Source organism: Histoplasma capsulatum (assembly GCF_000150115.1).
Source record: "Histoplasma capsulatum G186AR genomic scaffold supercont2.1, whole genome shotgun sequence".
NCBI classification, from domain to species: Eukaryota; Fungi; Ascomycota; class Eurotiomycetes; order Onygenales; family Ajellomycetaceae; genus Histoplasma; species Histoplasma capsulatum.
In genome coordinates, this window is record NW_025544801.1 from 1,513,446 (window position 1) to 1,528,276 (window position 14,831).

Sequence of the window (14,831 nt, forward strand, 5' to 3'; positions counted from 1 at the left end):
GGTGAATTGGTCAATCGTTGTTTTCTTTACACTTCTTTTTTCTTTCTTTCTCTTTCTTTTTGGTCTTTTTTTTTTTTTTACACCATGGCCCGGCTTCTGGCCTATCTCGCATGCTTTGTACTTTCTTCCCAGATCGTGTTGGCGCAGAAGCCAGAATCCTGCAACGAACATAAGAAATGCCCTGAGAGCGCCCCATGCTGCTCCCGTGAGTTACCTACCCTCTGTTTGCCGTACCAAAAAATATCGCGACAGCTTTACTGATTTCTGGTATTTTTCCTCTTTTTCTGTCCGTAGAATATGGCGAATGCGGCCTGGGAGCATACTGTCTCGGCGGCTGTGATCCCAAATATTCATTTTCTCTCGAGTCCTGCGTCCCTGCTCCAATATGCAAAAGTATGGAGTACAAATTTGAAAATTTGGACAGTGTTGTCCCAAGAACAAAATACCTCGGCGATGCAGACAAGGCAGGCTGGGTCTCGAGTGGGAAGCCTCTTACCACCAATGGAGATCTAGTGATGACCATGGCGCCAGATACCGTTGGTACCCTGTTGTCCAGCGCTCACTACGTGTGGTACGGCAAAGTTTCTGCGACATTGAAGACCAGTCGCGGCGCAGGCGTTATCACTGCCTTCATCTTTATGTCCGATGTGAAGGATGAGATTGATTTTGAGTTTGTCGGAGCTGATCTGCATACCGCCCAGACCAATTACTATTTCCAGGGCATCACTGATTGTATGTTGATATCTATATCATTTCCCCCCACCGCTCAGTGTCAGATTTACCAAAGTCATTGGGCTAACCTCATATTCGGGTAGATACCAACGGAAAAAATCTCAGTGTCGACAGCAACACCTTTACGGATTATCACACCTACTCAATTGACTGGAAACCAGACTCAGTCACCTGGTCGATTGATGGAAAGCCTTTACGTACCTTACTCAAAAAGGATACCTTCGACAAGGGAGACAACAAGTACCACTACCCCCAAAGTCCCTCCCGACTTCAGCTCTCCCTCTGGCCTGGCGGAAAAGAAGGCGCCCCGGAGGGAACAATTCAATGGGCCGGTGGACTTGTGGACTGGAATCATGAGGATATTAAAAAACACGGGTATTACTATTCGCTCGTCTCTGAAGTTAGCATAGAGTGCTACGATCCACCTTCGGGTGCGAAGATAGACGGCGACATTTCATACATCTACACGGATGCTGCCGGGACCGAGGACACGGTTAAGATTACGGATAAACCGACTGTTCTCAAATCGTTCCTTGGCTCCGGCACTGATATGGGTAAAAACGAATCGAAACCAGGTGAGACGGACGTCCCTGTGATTCCTGGTCTCAACGGAGCCGGCATTGGGGCCAATGGCCAGATCCCATCTGGCAACGACAGTAACAACGGGCCATCCACTGATTTCACGGGTCCAAGCGATAAACATGGGTCTAGCGGCGCTCCATCTGAAAACGAACGCGTTCTCAAGGGATCAATCTTCGCAGTTCTCGTGGCCGTCATGGTTTTGGTCACCATGTAAGGATAAGAATTTAATACTATTTTTGGATACACTATAACTATCAATGTACGACTCTATGGATATATATTGCTTTTATGTTTTGGGCATATATTATTCCTCATAATAATTTATTTTTTGTTCCTGTTTTCTGTTCTTATCTTGTCCTTTCTATTCCCTGTTTCCTTCATTATCTCTCATCCTTGTTGTGCTGCCAACATCGAATTAATCTCATCCATCTCCTGACTTGCTTCATGCGCCCGGCCTCTGCCCCATCCCCCTTGAAACCCCTTTCTCTCTCGCTCCTACTTGAATAGCGGATGTATCTCATGTGCGATTCTATATGTGGCAATCCTGCTCGAACGTTTTTGAGCCAGCATCAACAAGTATATCCCTTGGTACGAGATAATCGCTAGTTGTAATGTGATTCCCCCTGCCCGCCCAATATTCTCATAAATCTATTTTGTCCTTTTCTTTCTTCATGTACTTCACAAACATAAGTTTCTTGGATAAGTCCCTTCTCCTTCGATCATGAAAATTTCCGAAGCAAAGTTAATTTTGGCTGGCTCCTTGTGCTGATAAAATGATGAGGAACAACCTTGGCCACACTCCCTGAGATATGTTTGTATTGCCTCTCTGTACCAACCTTAGGTTTATATTCCAGTGTTTTCAAATGGCAGGAGAATCGGCATTTCCCGGAGGGCTAGGTGATATCCTTCAGGCTACAAGAAGGCTTCAACGTGATATTCATACCGACATGATTGTGAATGTTTGCTGGCTCCTTTGCGTGACGCTTGAATTCAGGATATTGGATGCACTTTGTGTGCTTCTGCTCTTGTAGTGCTTCAACACCCTCTCCAGCAAACTTGACGAGCAGAACATGTACACTTATAACAAACCCATCCTACTGGTGCTAATAGGACATGTTCCTTTTGAGCCTAGCGGAAGATTCCAGTTTGAGGAAATCGAGCAGTAAGTGTATTTTCCGTCCATTTTTGTCGCTGCAGGTTGCCGCTACCAGAAAGTATATGTTTGCTTTTCTTTGTATCCAACGCCCTTTCGTGAATAAGTATAACTTTGTCATTTTTATTCAGTGTGGCTTTGTTTGAGCTGTGTCTGTTTGAAAGACATGCCTTCACTCACTTCTGCTGATTTCTTGCTCCCCCCGGGTTTTTTGAGTAGTGTATTGTTTGCTCTCTACTTCAGCAGGCTTGTTCTTTACTACAATGCAATGTGCATTGCCTCTTTTCTATGTTTGAATTCTCAGTGAATTCCCTTCTCTTGCCTACTACAGATGTGTCTCCATGTAATCTCATTGTGCTGGCTGATACAGGCAGTCCATTGTCTCCCCGCATCATGACTCACCCACCTTCCCTTACCCATCAACTGGTCAACCGTGATAAAAGTGTGTTGTAGCATTCCTTCTCTCGGCTACCACCATCATGGCTATGGAATAGGGAAATCCTTCCAGCAGCTATTGGCACATAGGTAGCCATATGGCTTCTCAAGGGACTTCATCAGAAAATCTATCTATTTGGACTTTGACCTGGCCACTGGCAGTCACGAGACAAAAAATGGATCAAATGAACAGCAACTGGAAGCCAATAGAAAAGAAAAGGGAATGGGGAATGGCTAATGATTATGGCTTCCTGCCCAACATGCTCTCTCTCTCTCTGTTTTTGAGGAAACTTTGCTATCAACTGCTTCTTCATTGTCTGCCTTCCATTCTCCCATTCACAGACTTCATTCACTCCTCTGTGTTTTTGAAGAAAGCAAGAGAGTGAGGGAGCACAAATATAAAATAGGATCAGCATGGAAGAAGATTCCCTTCTTCTCTTTTTTTTAATTCCTCTTCTCTCTCTATCTCAGAACTTTCTAACTACTTTTCTTTATTCAACAATCTGATTCAGCCAAGTTTGCTTCTGAGTTATAACAAAATTTAAGCTGAAGTGCTGTGCTCTTTCTATCTATCTTGTTTCCCTCCTCAAGTGCTCCATTCTCTTGTTTGATCAATACATCATCGATCGGTTTGCAAGACAGGGGGGAGGGGAGACAATAACTCCCTGAAGCTTCTCGATTGAAGGGAGGAAGCTCACGGTAGATCCCGTTGAGGCTCTCACGGTAGATCCCATTGCGGTTCTCACGATCAACTTCTAAGCCAAATACCCACCACTATCTATGGACGGATGATTTTGTTGCATCATCTTCTGCCGAAGCTCAACTCTCTTCCTTTCAGAAATTTTCAAATCGAACACCTCCTCCTTGACGCAAGGGAAATCTCACTACACGGGGAAAAACCAGTTCATCCATCAATCAATATCCGCCACACCGTAGAGAACGACATAACAGTAAATCCATCCAAACCCCGATTTCCTCCTCCCCGCAACAAAACCGACCGAACAAAGGGAAAGCCCCCAAACGAAAGGAAACAGAAACAGCAGGTTCAAAAAAAAAAAAAAAAAAAAAAAAAAGAGGGGGAAGGGAAAAAAAATGTGCTACTATCACGAAATCAACTACTCCTGCCACCACATCCTCTTCACCCTCATCGATTTCTGCCCAGCTCTCTACCGCCAGCTCCAGCGCATCAACGACCCACGCGAACTCGCCCGTTCCGATGTTATCATCCCCTTCGAGGACCAGCCGCGCTGCGCCCCGCTGCGCAGCTATGAGAACATATTGAGCTCCTCGCGGTCGACGAGTGAGTGTGAGCGGTGTTTGGGGAGGTCGCGCCGGTCAGGAGACTCTTGGGAGGTTTGGACTAGGGGGGCCCGGTAGGGAGGGGGTTGGGGAGGTTGGTGTGTGTGGGGGCGTGTTTTTTTGTGTGTTTGGATGCCGTTTTAGGGGAGGCTCTGAGATGATGGTTATTTTTTTTTTTTCGGATCCCCAGGACGGGGTTGTTTATTGTAACTCGCTTTTATCTTGACTGGATACGTGGGGTGGGTGCGTGGAACGGGGTAAAATGAAACTTTCCTTTCTCAATTTTGTTCTTTTTCCCCCTTCTCTTTGTGTGTGTGTGTGTGTGGATTTGGATTTGGATACTCTTCCAAGGCGGCGACATTTCTTGGGATTGGGATGGTGATTTGCGTTGTGATTATTTGGGCCATAGAATTCCAGGGTGACGATCCAGGAGTTGTGTGAGATTTTTTTTTTTTTTTTTTTTCATGTTTTCCTTACTTTGTCCTCAGTTCGCCCTTCTCTTCCATCTCAAGTATGAACACAAGAGGAATTCAATTATAACCGAAAGAAATTTGTTGAATTTATTTATCTACCTCCAATCAGCCAATCTTTGCAAACCATTATTGCCAGAAATCATAGGCAGTTAGTTAGCTAGCCCATGGATGGCATGCGAACACTATATGGAGTATCGAAATGATAAAATTGATTGGATATTCCAATTATACCACCCTAGGTGTTTTCTAAGTGGTGTCTTTATGAAAACGCGCGAAAAAAAAGTCCACTGTAAGGTAAATAGACCGGGTAATCTATTTGGATTGAAGTTGGGGAAAGGGATATAATATATCTTAAAAGTTTAAAATCCGAAAAATTGACGACAATAGAAAACATACAAAAGACAACAAGTAAATGCCAAGGCCGAGAGACGTTCGAGATCAGGGAGCAGAAGAAAGAAGATAAAGATAGAAACGCCACCGAAATGCGCAAGATTGAGGATTAAGTCCAAGGGGTAGAATAGAAAACGGCAAGAGTGATGACAGGATATTTATGATGTGTTTACCACAGATGGAAATGAGAGGACGGAAAGTAGAAAAGAAGGTCTAGTGCTTCGTCGAACCACAACTGCAACCTTCACTCTCCAGATCTTCATGATCAAGCAAAAATTGATCGGCGCTCTCGCCCCGTGTCCTTCGTTTGAAATCGCCATGGTATCTATCAAGTTCATCGACGACAACACCATCATCCAGCGGCTCGCCCATCCAGGGGTACATGTTTCCACTCCCATCACCGCTGACGTGTGGAGACGACTTGGTATCCTTTAGGCGCTTGGTGACATTATGTAGATCAAGTGAGAGGTATTTCTGGAGAAATAAGCCGACCTCGGTATTTTCATGGTTGCCAACGAGGGGCATTGCGTCGTGTGCTGATGAGGCATAAATATTGACATCGACACCTACCGTGTAAAATGTTAACATACAGCCTTGTGTTTTATATACAAAACGGTGGCTGAAAAGAATGAGAAAGAAGGTCAACTCACCTGAATGGCCATGCGTCGACCAGCCAATCTGGGCCCGTCGACTGACCATGTCGGCAAAAGCATAGGCTCCACCACCGTCCATGAGTTTTTGGACCTCAGCGTCCGTCGCATCATGAATGCCCAACCCGTCTCCGAGCAGCTTGTTGCGGATATAATTACGACGGTTTGGATCATCAGCGTTTTTGCCTTCATTAGCTAGATAATGATCAAGGGCATTTCCGAGATATTCAGACGAGTGGCTCGCATTTGCGAGAACACCAGGATACCAGAGATACTCGGGGTAATCAGCATGTAGCTGTTTTGCAATAGACAAGCCGCCTGTCTCGTGGTCTGATGTGGCAACAAGAATACCAGGGGTGGAATCAGTCTTAAGGAACTCTAGCGCCGCAGAAAAAGCTTTATCATAAGCTAGAACTTCGTGGACTTGAGCGACAGGGTCATTCCCATGGCCCCCATGGTCTATTCTCGAGCCCTCAATCATAATGAAAAAACCTTTCTCGCTATCTTTCGTAGCTTCACTCAGGGCCTTTAGGGCTGTTCGTGTCATCTCTTCAAGAGAAGGGTAAACATCAGTCATCTGGCTGCGGTCCACTTCGAAGGGAATGTCCTTAGCAGCCAGAAGGCCGAGTAAGGGTAGAGTGACGTTGCTGCCCATCTGAAGACTGTCGAATCCCGCCCGATCATGAATGTACGAGAATCCATTAGCTTTAGCCATCCGCACCACATCTTTATCATCGCGACGGCAGCTACCGTCTGCTGAGTTTGGTATAAAGTGACATCGTCCGCCTCCCATGATCAAATCAACCATCCGACCTAGAGGGTAATTCCCGATTTCCTGCTCAGCAATGAGATCTTCGTAGGATCGCATGTTAGCATGAGACGCAAAGCAAGCCGGCGTAGCATCAGTAACGCGGGTCGTTACGACTAAACCAGTCATATAACCGGCTAATTTCGCTGCCTCCAGAATGGTACCACACGGGGATTTATCCGGAAGGACAGAAATTGCGCCATTGTAGCTTTTCATCCCACACGAGAACGCAGTCGCACCGGCCGCAGAGTCAGTAACGAGACTGGATGAGGATCGGGTTCTTGATGAACCTATGTGGTGCTGGTCGAGAACAAGAATATCGTCCATAGGCAGTTTGCTTTCGAATTGTCGGAAACTTCGCGTCAGGGATAAACTAGCTGGGCCCATCCCATCTGATACCATAAATATGAGATTCCTCTTCCCTGATGGGTTCGTGCCAGGATCAAGCTTCAGTTTATTTTGGGTTTGGTGTTGGTACAAAACACCTAGCGTGATTACCGCGACAGTTGCGATGACCGCCCAGGCGAAGAGCCCGAGTTCACGCAATAGTGAACGATGGCGTTCTCCATTACGGTTTGTCGGCTGACCAGTTAAAAGGGCGTCCTCCTCCTCGCCGGATCGCTCTGAGTGCTCTGACGAGGAGCGTTGAGCGAGTCGGGAGTCAAACATGATGGAAGAGGAAGGGGTGGAGAAAATTTGACAATGCGTCGTTCGAAGGAGGTACCGAGGTTAGTCAGTTTAAGGTGGGTCTAAACGGCCAACAACAACATGATACCTGGCGTAGTATCATGAGTAGTCAAAGTGGTTAAGGAACTTGGAGACACAGAGCTGGCGGCTTAATGCTGGAGTAGAGGTTGGTTTGACCAATTAAATGCCATCATGAACTACCGTAGTAACTATTAGTCAGACATCCTCTAACCAATTTTAGGCTAACTAGAAGCAGAGGTACGCCTATCCAATATCCCAAAATCCAAGGCCACTGCACACTCTCAGTCAACGCTCGCAGTCAGATAGAATGCTCGTACCACACAAGATCGATGATACCATTGAACAAGAAAAAGGAGATTGATGTCAATAATGGTAATTCGTAATATAAGGTAATTTTTTACAGCCAGCAACCTATGCTCCCCGTCCTATATAACTACCGTGCCTTCCAGCCAAGAGGGATCAGGGCAGCAGCAACCTCCTGCACCCCCCTCTCCGTAGCTAGGAGATTAAACTGGGCTGCCGCATTCCTGGTATCCTGCACCTCAATTCGGATACCAAGAAGATTGATCTGTCTCCGTGTCTCCGGAGAGATTGGATAAACAGAGGCGCCGAGACCGAGTATGAGAAGATCTAAAATAGGAAGACATACAGTTAGCATTCACAATCCCATTACGAATGGATAGTAGGGGCGAACAAAAAGCAGGCCCTTTTCATGAAATAGAAAGCCTTCAACATGAAAAGAAGAAAAAAATAAAAGAAGGTAAAAAATAGAACTTACCGGGTTTCGGCCATACCAGCCTCAACACCCCCCAAACCTCCTCACTAACCTCCCACTGGCCCTTTTCGTTAATCATCGCTCGCATCCCATCCTTTCTCCCTCCCCCACTATCACCATCATTTTTCCCCGCCTCCCAGGGCCTCCATCGAAAAACTTCCCCATCAACCAACAAACACCCATCACCATCCGTAATCCTCATGCCATTACCCAGCTGGAACCCATCAGGAAAACAAGAATCAATAGCCGTGGACGGGGCGGCCACGTCCGCAAGCACATTCAGCGCACTGAGCGCAGATTCGCTGGCCTCGTCCCCGTCGGCCCCTGCTGCTTCATCAGTGGCATCGGTATCACGAGTTTGGCGGCGGCGGCTGTTGACGCTGTGGCTGCTGTTATTCCGGACAATCTGCGGTTGGGAGGGGGTTCCGTGGGGTTGGCTGTTAGAGGAGGCTTGGGTGGCGGTGGTTGTAAAGTTGTGTAGGGAGTCGCGGTATCGTTGGTTTGGGATGTTCAAGGTGATGGCGTACTGGGCCAATGGAAGGAGGGTTTGGCATCGTAACGGGTGTCTGTATATAGCTGGCGATGTGGGTATTGCTGTTGGCAATCGTATATGTGTTGATGCAGTTGGAGAGCGCAATGGCCACAGAAGCCGAGCGGCTGGGACCTGGGCGCGCATTGTCAATAGAACAAGCTGGAGGGCAGAGGAGGTGTGGCTGCTTTTTCCTTTTCATGTCGAGGCATAATTAGTAAATAGCATAATAGATATCAACGGTACGTATCCTGATAAAGCCAGAACGTTGCTGGTTCCAGACGAATAGACTGTTTTGCACTCCCACTGGAGCGTTATCGGGCCAAAAGTTGAGGCCGACACGGGAGAAATTTGAGAGTGAAAGAAATGGACCAGTCTCACAACGTATCATCTGTTTTGGCATTTCCAAAGCAAAAGCTATAAGTAGCTAGAAAGATACATGTCTTCACCTCTATAAATTGTCACTTTGGATTATCATCATATAATTGCGCATTGCAGGCCCCTTCGGCCTCTTGGTTGAGCAAAGAGCTTGGAACTAAGCACGCCTCGATGCGAAAATGCCAAGCGCGGGTCGCGGCAAACAAAGTTCCGCTCCGTGTGCATTGCAGTGATGTTATCACTCTACTCTATCCAGTCCATTGCTTTCTTGAGTTTATTGATACAGATACTACAGCACCATCAGGCCAACTTGAAATGAACAAATTGCTTCGTATCGAGGTGTCTAGCTATCACATCTATGCTGGTCTACTATATTCCGGCCACAGAAGTAAAAATATCCGGCTCCGGAGGATTCTGTTTCCTTTTGAAGAAGGGTAATTATTAGGTTCCTTATACCACTGTCCTGCCCCGAAGCATAATGGACTTGATAAAGCTGAGGGCCAAAAACACACTATGAGTAGCAGAGGATACTATGAAATCACTTTCAAATGTGATTCGTAAACAAAAAGAAAAGAATACAAGGAGCACGGCTTACCAACGACGCCCTGCCGAACAACCTAACGCCAGTCAAAGATTTCACAATCGCTGTTCCACAAGTCCTTGACTGAACAAATTTCTTTCCTCTCTCCTTTTTCCCCCCCTTGCTTAATTATATTACTCTGTTCTGTTCAACAATTCCCGCCAGCAGTAATATGGATTTTTACATCCTAAACGCTGGTTTGCTATCTCCGGGTATATTTCACGATGTGATGCCTACCGAGTATAACTGTCCGTTAACTGAGTGAAGATCTTTCTAATCTCGAACTCATGCCATTTCTCTCCTCATCTGATTGACTAGAGCTGTCATCGCCCCCAGCTGTAGACGCGCTGCGTAAACGTTGAGCACGGTCTTGTAACACCTGCGCCTCTGCAGCTGCTCTCTGGGCACGAATCTGTTTTCGCCACATACTCGCGTATCTTCCCTTCAGGCTAAGAAGCTGTTCATGGGTTCCGTGTTCGGCAACTTGCCCGTTATGTAGCACGAGAATTTGGTCTGCTGTCGTTATTGTGCTCAGGCGATGTGCAATAACAAGCATCGTGCGACCCTTAGACAATGTGGACAGCGCCCCTTGGATGTGTTCTTCCGTTTCCGTGTCCAAGGCAGCAGTGGCTTCGTCGAGGAGAATTATCCGGGGATCTTTGATAATAGTGCGTGCAATAGCCACACGCTGTTTCTCCCCACCACTCAAACGCAGGCCTCGCTCGCCCACCTTAGTTTGATAGCCGTCAGGGAAGGCGAGAATTTTATCATGGATACTCGCGGCCCGGCACGCCGCATAAACTTCCTCGTCCGTAGCAGACGGATTTGCGTACTTGAGATTATACATTAATGTTTCATTGAAAAGAACGGTATCTTGAGGGACAACACCAATATGTCGACGAACTGAATCAATAGTTAGATTCTCAACTTTGCGTCCGTCAATGAGGATATGACCCGACGAAGAATTGTAGAATCTGAATAGAAGGCGGAAAACAGTCGATTTTCCCCCTCCAGACTCGCCAACTAGGGCAGTGGTTGTTCCAGGGCGACAACGGAAACTCAGGCCGTTCAATGCGGGTTTTCGGGTATCGTACGCAAACTTCACATTTTCGAAGGTAATCTCGCCATCACAGCGTGGAAGTTCGCGTGTGTTGGGTCCATCAATGACAGTTGGCTGTTCCCGGAACAGTTCCAACATCCGCTCCGAATTTATCATGGCCGACTGAATAGAGCGGAAAAACGTCCCAAAAAAGTTAAGTGGCCCTTGCAGCTGGGCCATGTATGTCAATAAACTAACGAACTTCCCGACCTTCTGTTCGCCGGTTGCAACTTGATAGGCAGCGAGGAAACATGTTATCAGCAGCCCAAGCATGAAAACAGTATTCTGGCACGTATTCATTAATGTCAGCGAAAATAAGACATGATACTCGGCCTTTTGGAAATCGGTAACAGCTCCACGATACCGACCAAACTCGTACTGCTCTGCGTTGAAATATTTCACGGTTTCGTAAGACACCATCGAATCGTTTCTGTAGGAAATGGCAGTCTGTCAGTCAACATAGATTATCTGAGAAAACTTCAAACGTCAACAAGCAATGAGCTTACTTCACAGCATCTTCTTGTCTGCTAGCATTGACCATCTGACGGCGGATCGCAGCTCTCCATTGTGCCATGCGAATCGTCACGTAGAGGTAAATGAATGTAACGATAGCAACTACCAGGGCATAGTATACGTCGAAAACGATCCAGAAATAACCCACCGCAACGCAGAGGTCGATCAGCATTGGTACAACCTGGAACGTGAACTGTTCTAGGAACGTGTTGATAGAATTGCCTTTGCTTAGAGCTGACAACACTTCGCCGGTCTTTTTGCCCAGGTGGAAATCGAGACTAAGGCTATGAACATGTTCAAAAGCAGCGGTTGAAAGTTCCATGTATGAATACTGTCCGACAGGAATCCATAAAAAGGAACGCAAAGAACCGATTAAGCCCTGACTTCCCTGAAGCCAACGGAAGAGGACATAAACGCAAATTCCACGCCATGGAATGTAGAATTCTTCTCCAGTATCTCCCGAGAGAACATTGGTGATTCTACCAATTTGAATGGGAACCAGAACATTAATGACAAGTTGGAAAACGACCAAGAAAAAGCAAGCGACAACGATGAGTTGCAGTCGCCGAGATTTGGAAGGCCAGAGATAAGGAAAGAATAAGGAATAACCGCTTATATATTCCCACCAGCTGGTTGAAGGTACAGTAGTTGGTCGAACCCAAGCGTCCTCTGGTTTGAAATCCGGATCTCTTTTTCGGTTTGGAGAGGATGACCCGTAGTTATCGCCGTTTATTCCGCTGCGATGGCCATTTAACAACCTTGTGGTCTCTGAAGCTTCCCCGGAAGCGAAGCGTGCAGTAGCATCCTTGTGACGACAGCTCCTCCATCCGACGGAACTTAAGGTATAGAAAATCACAATCCCAAGCAAAGTAAGGAGCCTCACTACAGCAATGATTACTTCCACTGTTTCCCAGGACGTCATGATATTTCTCAGCGGGCCGCCAGCAGGATCTCCGACAATTGGTTCATGGTGAGGAGAAGTGTAAAGGGCCAGGCAACCGCCCAAAATTATCAATTCTAGTGGTATGGCAACTGCCCAAGGAAGTAGTTGTGCATAAGTCGGTGAGGGTGTTGTATCCAAGAGTGAGATTAGGATGACGGTGTATGCGAAAAAGGAAGAGACGATATAAATCTGAAATTCATGTGTTAGAAAATATAAACAGTAAGGTTGAATCAAACAAATACAGAAAATGGGATTCTCACCACTCTGGATTGACCACACCACCAGTGCATTTGCCGATACATGATGACGTGGGTCATCGTAATAGCTGCATCAGCGACAAATGTAAGCAAAACACCCACCGACAGCCACCTGAACGTCAATTTAGCATTTGGTGAGAAATCGGACACAGGAGGAGCGAACACAGCAGTGCTCCTCATACGCGTCGGCAACGGTCGACCACCAGGTCCTGTCCGAATGGCGGGAGGGTGGGCAGGTATTCTCCTGGCCGATATGACAGAACGTGATACGAATGCGATAAGGAAGACGACGACGATGATCACAGGGGAAATCGACCGAGTGTAATGTAGAAGCATCCTGATTTCCGGGTGTGAAAACGATGGCACGCTGCCAGCTCTTTTGGAGAAACCCATACTGCTCCCAAGCAGCAATTCCAATTTGGAACCCGCAAGACGAAAAGGAAAAAAGAGCCTTCCGAGTTCAATCCGCTTCCATGACCAAACCACTAGGGTTTCTCAAAATATAATTCCGCAGAAACGACCGATGAAGAGGCCAAATAACGACAGTGAGCTCTAGCGGAACGGAATCAGGTAAAACTGTTGTTGGGCCGTCGGGGAACGAAATTGTAAGCGGAAGAAGCGAATTGCCGATTGTCTTACTTTGGCCACGAACTAAACGGACGAGACTCTGGCCAAATATGGGGGTAAAGGGTTTCAAAGAGCGCAAGAGAGATAATGAGGGTAGAAGAAGAGTATCAATTCCCACGTCAACTCTGTGCCAGTCAAGGGTGGGAATTGGGCGTATCCCGAAAGCGGTAAACAAGCGAAAGGCTGAGGCGGATTGCCGAACTCCAGGAAACTGCGGCGGAGAGGGAGGAACTACCCGGCTACTGAAGCAATGCGGAGAAGGAACGGAGGATCGCGAGCAGAAACAGCATAGAGGACGATAGAGGCCCAAAAATTGAACGATAGGCAGGGCTCAAGGAGCGCTGTGATCGTCAAGCACGGCTATCTTCAGAGCTTCAGTTCAGAGGGATCGGTAATTACCTACAGAGCTCAGAGTTCAGCGGGACGGGGAGGTGTGAGGAAACAAAAGACGGTAGAGAAGAAGTGGAAGAAGCAGAAGACGAGCAGAACAAGCAAAAAAAAGATAAATTCCGTATCCAGGAAGGAATTATGGGGGTGTGGCGGGATTGGGCTTCCGAGGCGCTGGAGCTCAAGAAGTTTTCGATCTCTAGGTCCAGACGATCACCGGCGGCACGGGACCTGAGCTGAGGCAAAAAATCATGTATAAAAAGACATTGAAAATATACATATGACAATAAGATCAAGAGACGAATAACAGGATCCAGCAAACCTGAGCAAACAGCTTAAACTGGGTTCAATTAATCAATTGAATCAATGAATCAATTATGATCTTTGTGGATCACTCCCGCGCCTCCCCCTGGGGTTCTTCTTTCAGGCTTGTTCCCGTTCCTTTGCTTCCCTATTTTTCTCAACCCTCAGGTCCCCCTTGCTGCGTAGCGATTCGTCAGGCGGCGTCCTTTTGCAGACGAGTCGGTGAGCGGCCACAGAAGCTGCAAAGCGGTGAGGCCGCTCCAATGGGCCCCGGCAGAATAGGTTCCTCGTCGCCAATAGTAGTCGGGGAGACACGGAGGCCTTGGGGCTAGCAGGGGTGGCTGGGATAGCCGGTTCTTGCGCGTGGCCTGTCGGGCTGCAAGCTTTTCCCTGTCCTCGGTAACCACCTCAGCTGGAGCGCGCAAACGCTGAGGCTTGTACCGCCGCCGCTGCCGTCGTGGGGGGTGCTCTTCTGGATTTCGTTAGGGCGGGTCCGGTTCGTGGGGCGCGTTGCGCAATGCGCTACTGGTCAGCAGAGCATCCGGTCAGAATATCGGAGAGTAGGGTCACCAGCTGCGTGCGTACGGGTCATTACAACCCAGATGACGGGGGTTGGAATGGTCTAGCAGCAACGATCGCGGTGGGACAGCGCAAACTGGGATTTTGAGGGTATATGGAGATAATACATTTCCTTGTATATGCACTGCTGATGCAGTGAGTACAAGGCGCGATCTTTATTATTATGCCTCTCACTATCTTCGGAAATTTTGCCACAACTGCGACACTTGGAGTCTCTCGCGCCAACCAAGCCTACCAAGCCTTCTAATGTTGCTTTGTTGTCGATTTGTGTTTCATATGTAAGACTACTATTATATACCTACGCGTCGTGTGCAGTTTGTGTTGGCCAGAAAGGTCCGCTACATCTGTCTGTCAATCGGCTGTTGAACGAAAAATTCCCTTCAATTGCTGGCTATGATCTCATGCATACAGCTATTCCTATTTTAATGAAAATGATGCTGCGTTCAGTGTTCATACTACTCGTGGCTGCCATGGTCGATCTCGCATCGTTAGGCATGTCAGAAAATACAACCCTGTTTTAGTTCTGGGACTGGATGGGGGTGTGAAGTAAAGAACTTTTCGATGGAATGCATCATGCTACTGCAGCTAAACGTAATTCTGTGGTAAGGATGTCAGGAGCCCGGCAAATTGA

General features: G+C 47.2%; 5 protein-coding genes across 5 annotated transcripts in view; 1 reads left to right on the top strand and 4 right to left on the bottom strand.

Annotated features, from left to right (window-relative positions):
- The window catches only part of HCBG_00482 (uncharacterized protein), a gene marked incomplete at both ends in the record, with an annotated part of 3,234 nt that extends 1,346 nt beyond the window's left edge, over window positions 1-1,888 (top strand). Inside the window, 3 exons of the mRNA XM_045427532.1 lie at window positions 187-205; window positions 295-732; window positions 816-1,888. Coding sequence (XP_045291507.1) covers window positions 187-205; window positions 295-732; window positions 816-1,528 — 1,170 coding nt within the window. The remainder of the gene's footprint in view (window positions 1-186; window positions 206-294; window positions 733-815) is intronic.
- A 2,915-nt stretch (window positions 1,889-4,803) lies between these two features.
- HCBG_00483 (alkaline phosphatase) lies at window positions 4,804-7,302 on the bottom strand (the record flags this gene model as incomplete). The annotated part of the gene is made up of 2 exons (XM_045427533.1): window positions 4,804-5,630; window positions 5,715-7,302. The coding sequence occupies 2 exons, from the start codon at window positions 7,189-7,191 to the stop codon at window positions 5,278-5,280; spliced, it is 1,830 nt and encodes a 609-aa protein (XP_045291508.1).
- A 290-nt stretch (window positions 7,303-7,592) lies between these two features.
- On the bottom strand, window positions 7,593-9,029 carry HCBG_00484 (DUF498 domain-containing protein; the record flags this gene model as incomplete). The annotated part of the gene is made up of 2 exons (XM_045427534.1): window positions 7,593-7,860; window positions 8,009-9,029. The coding sequence occupies 2 exons, from the start codon at window positions 8,679-8,681 to the stop codon at window positions 7,664-7,666; spliced, it is 870 nt and encodes a 289-aa protein (XP_045291509.1).
- A 187-nt stretch (window positions 9,030-9,216) lies between these two features.
- Window positions 9,217-12,697, bottom strand: HCBG_00485 (heavy metal tolerance protein; the record flags this gene model as incomplete). The annotated part of the gene is made up of 3 exons (XM_045427535.1): window positions 9,217-11,021; window positions 11,098-12,236; window positions 12,308-12,697. The coding sequence occupies 3 exons, from the start codon at window positions 12,695-12,697 to the stop codon at window positions 9,746-9,748; spliced, it is 2,805 nt and encodes a 934-aa protein (XP_045291510.1).
- A 1,088-nt stretch (window positions 12,698-13,785) lies between these two features.
- HCBG_00486 (uncharacterized protein) lies at window positions 13,786-14,213 on the bottom strand (the record flags this gene model as incomplete). The annotated part of the gene is made up of 2 exons (XM_045427536.1): window positions 13,786-14,093; window positions 14,207-14,213. The coding sequence occupies 2 exons, from the start codon at window positions 14,211-14,213 to the stop codon at window positions 13,786-13,788; spliced, it is 315 nt and encodes a 104-aa protein (XP_045291511.1).
- Window positions 14,214-14,831: the final 618 nt, after the last annotated feature.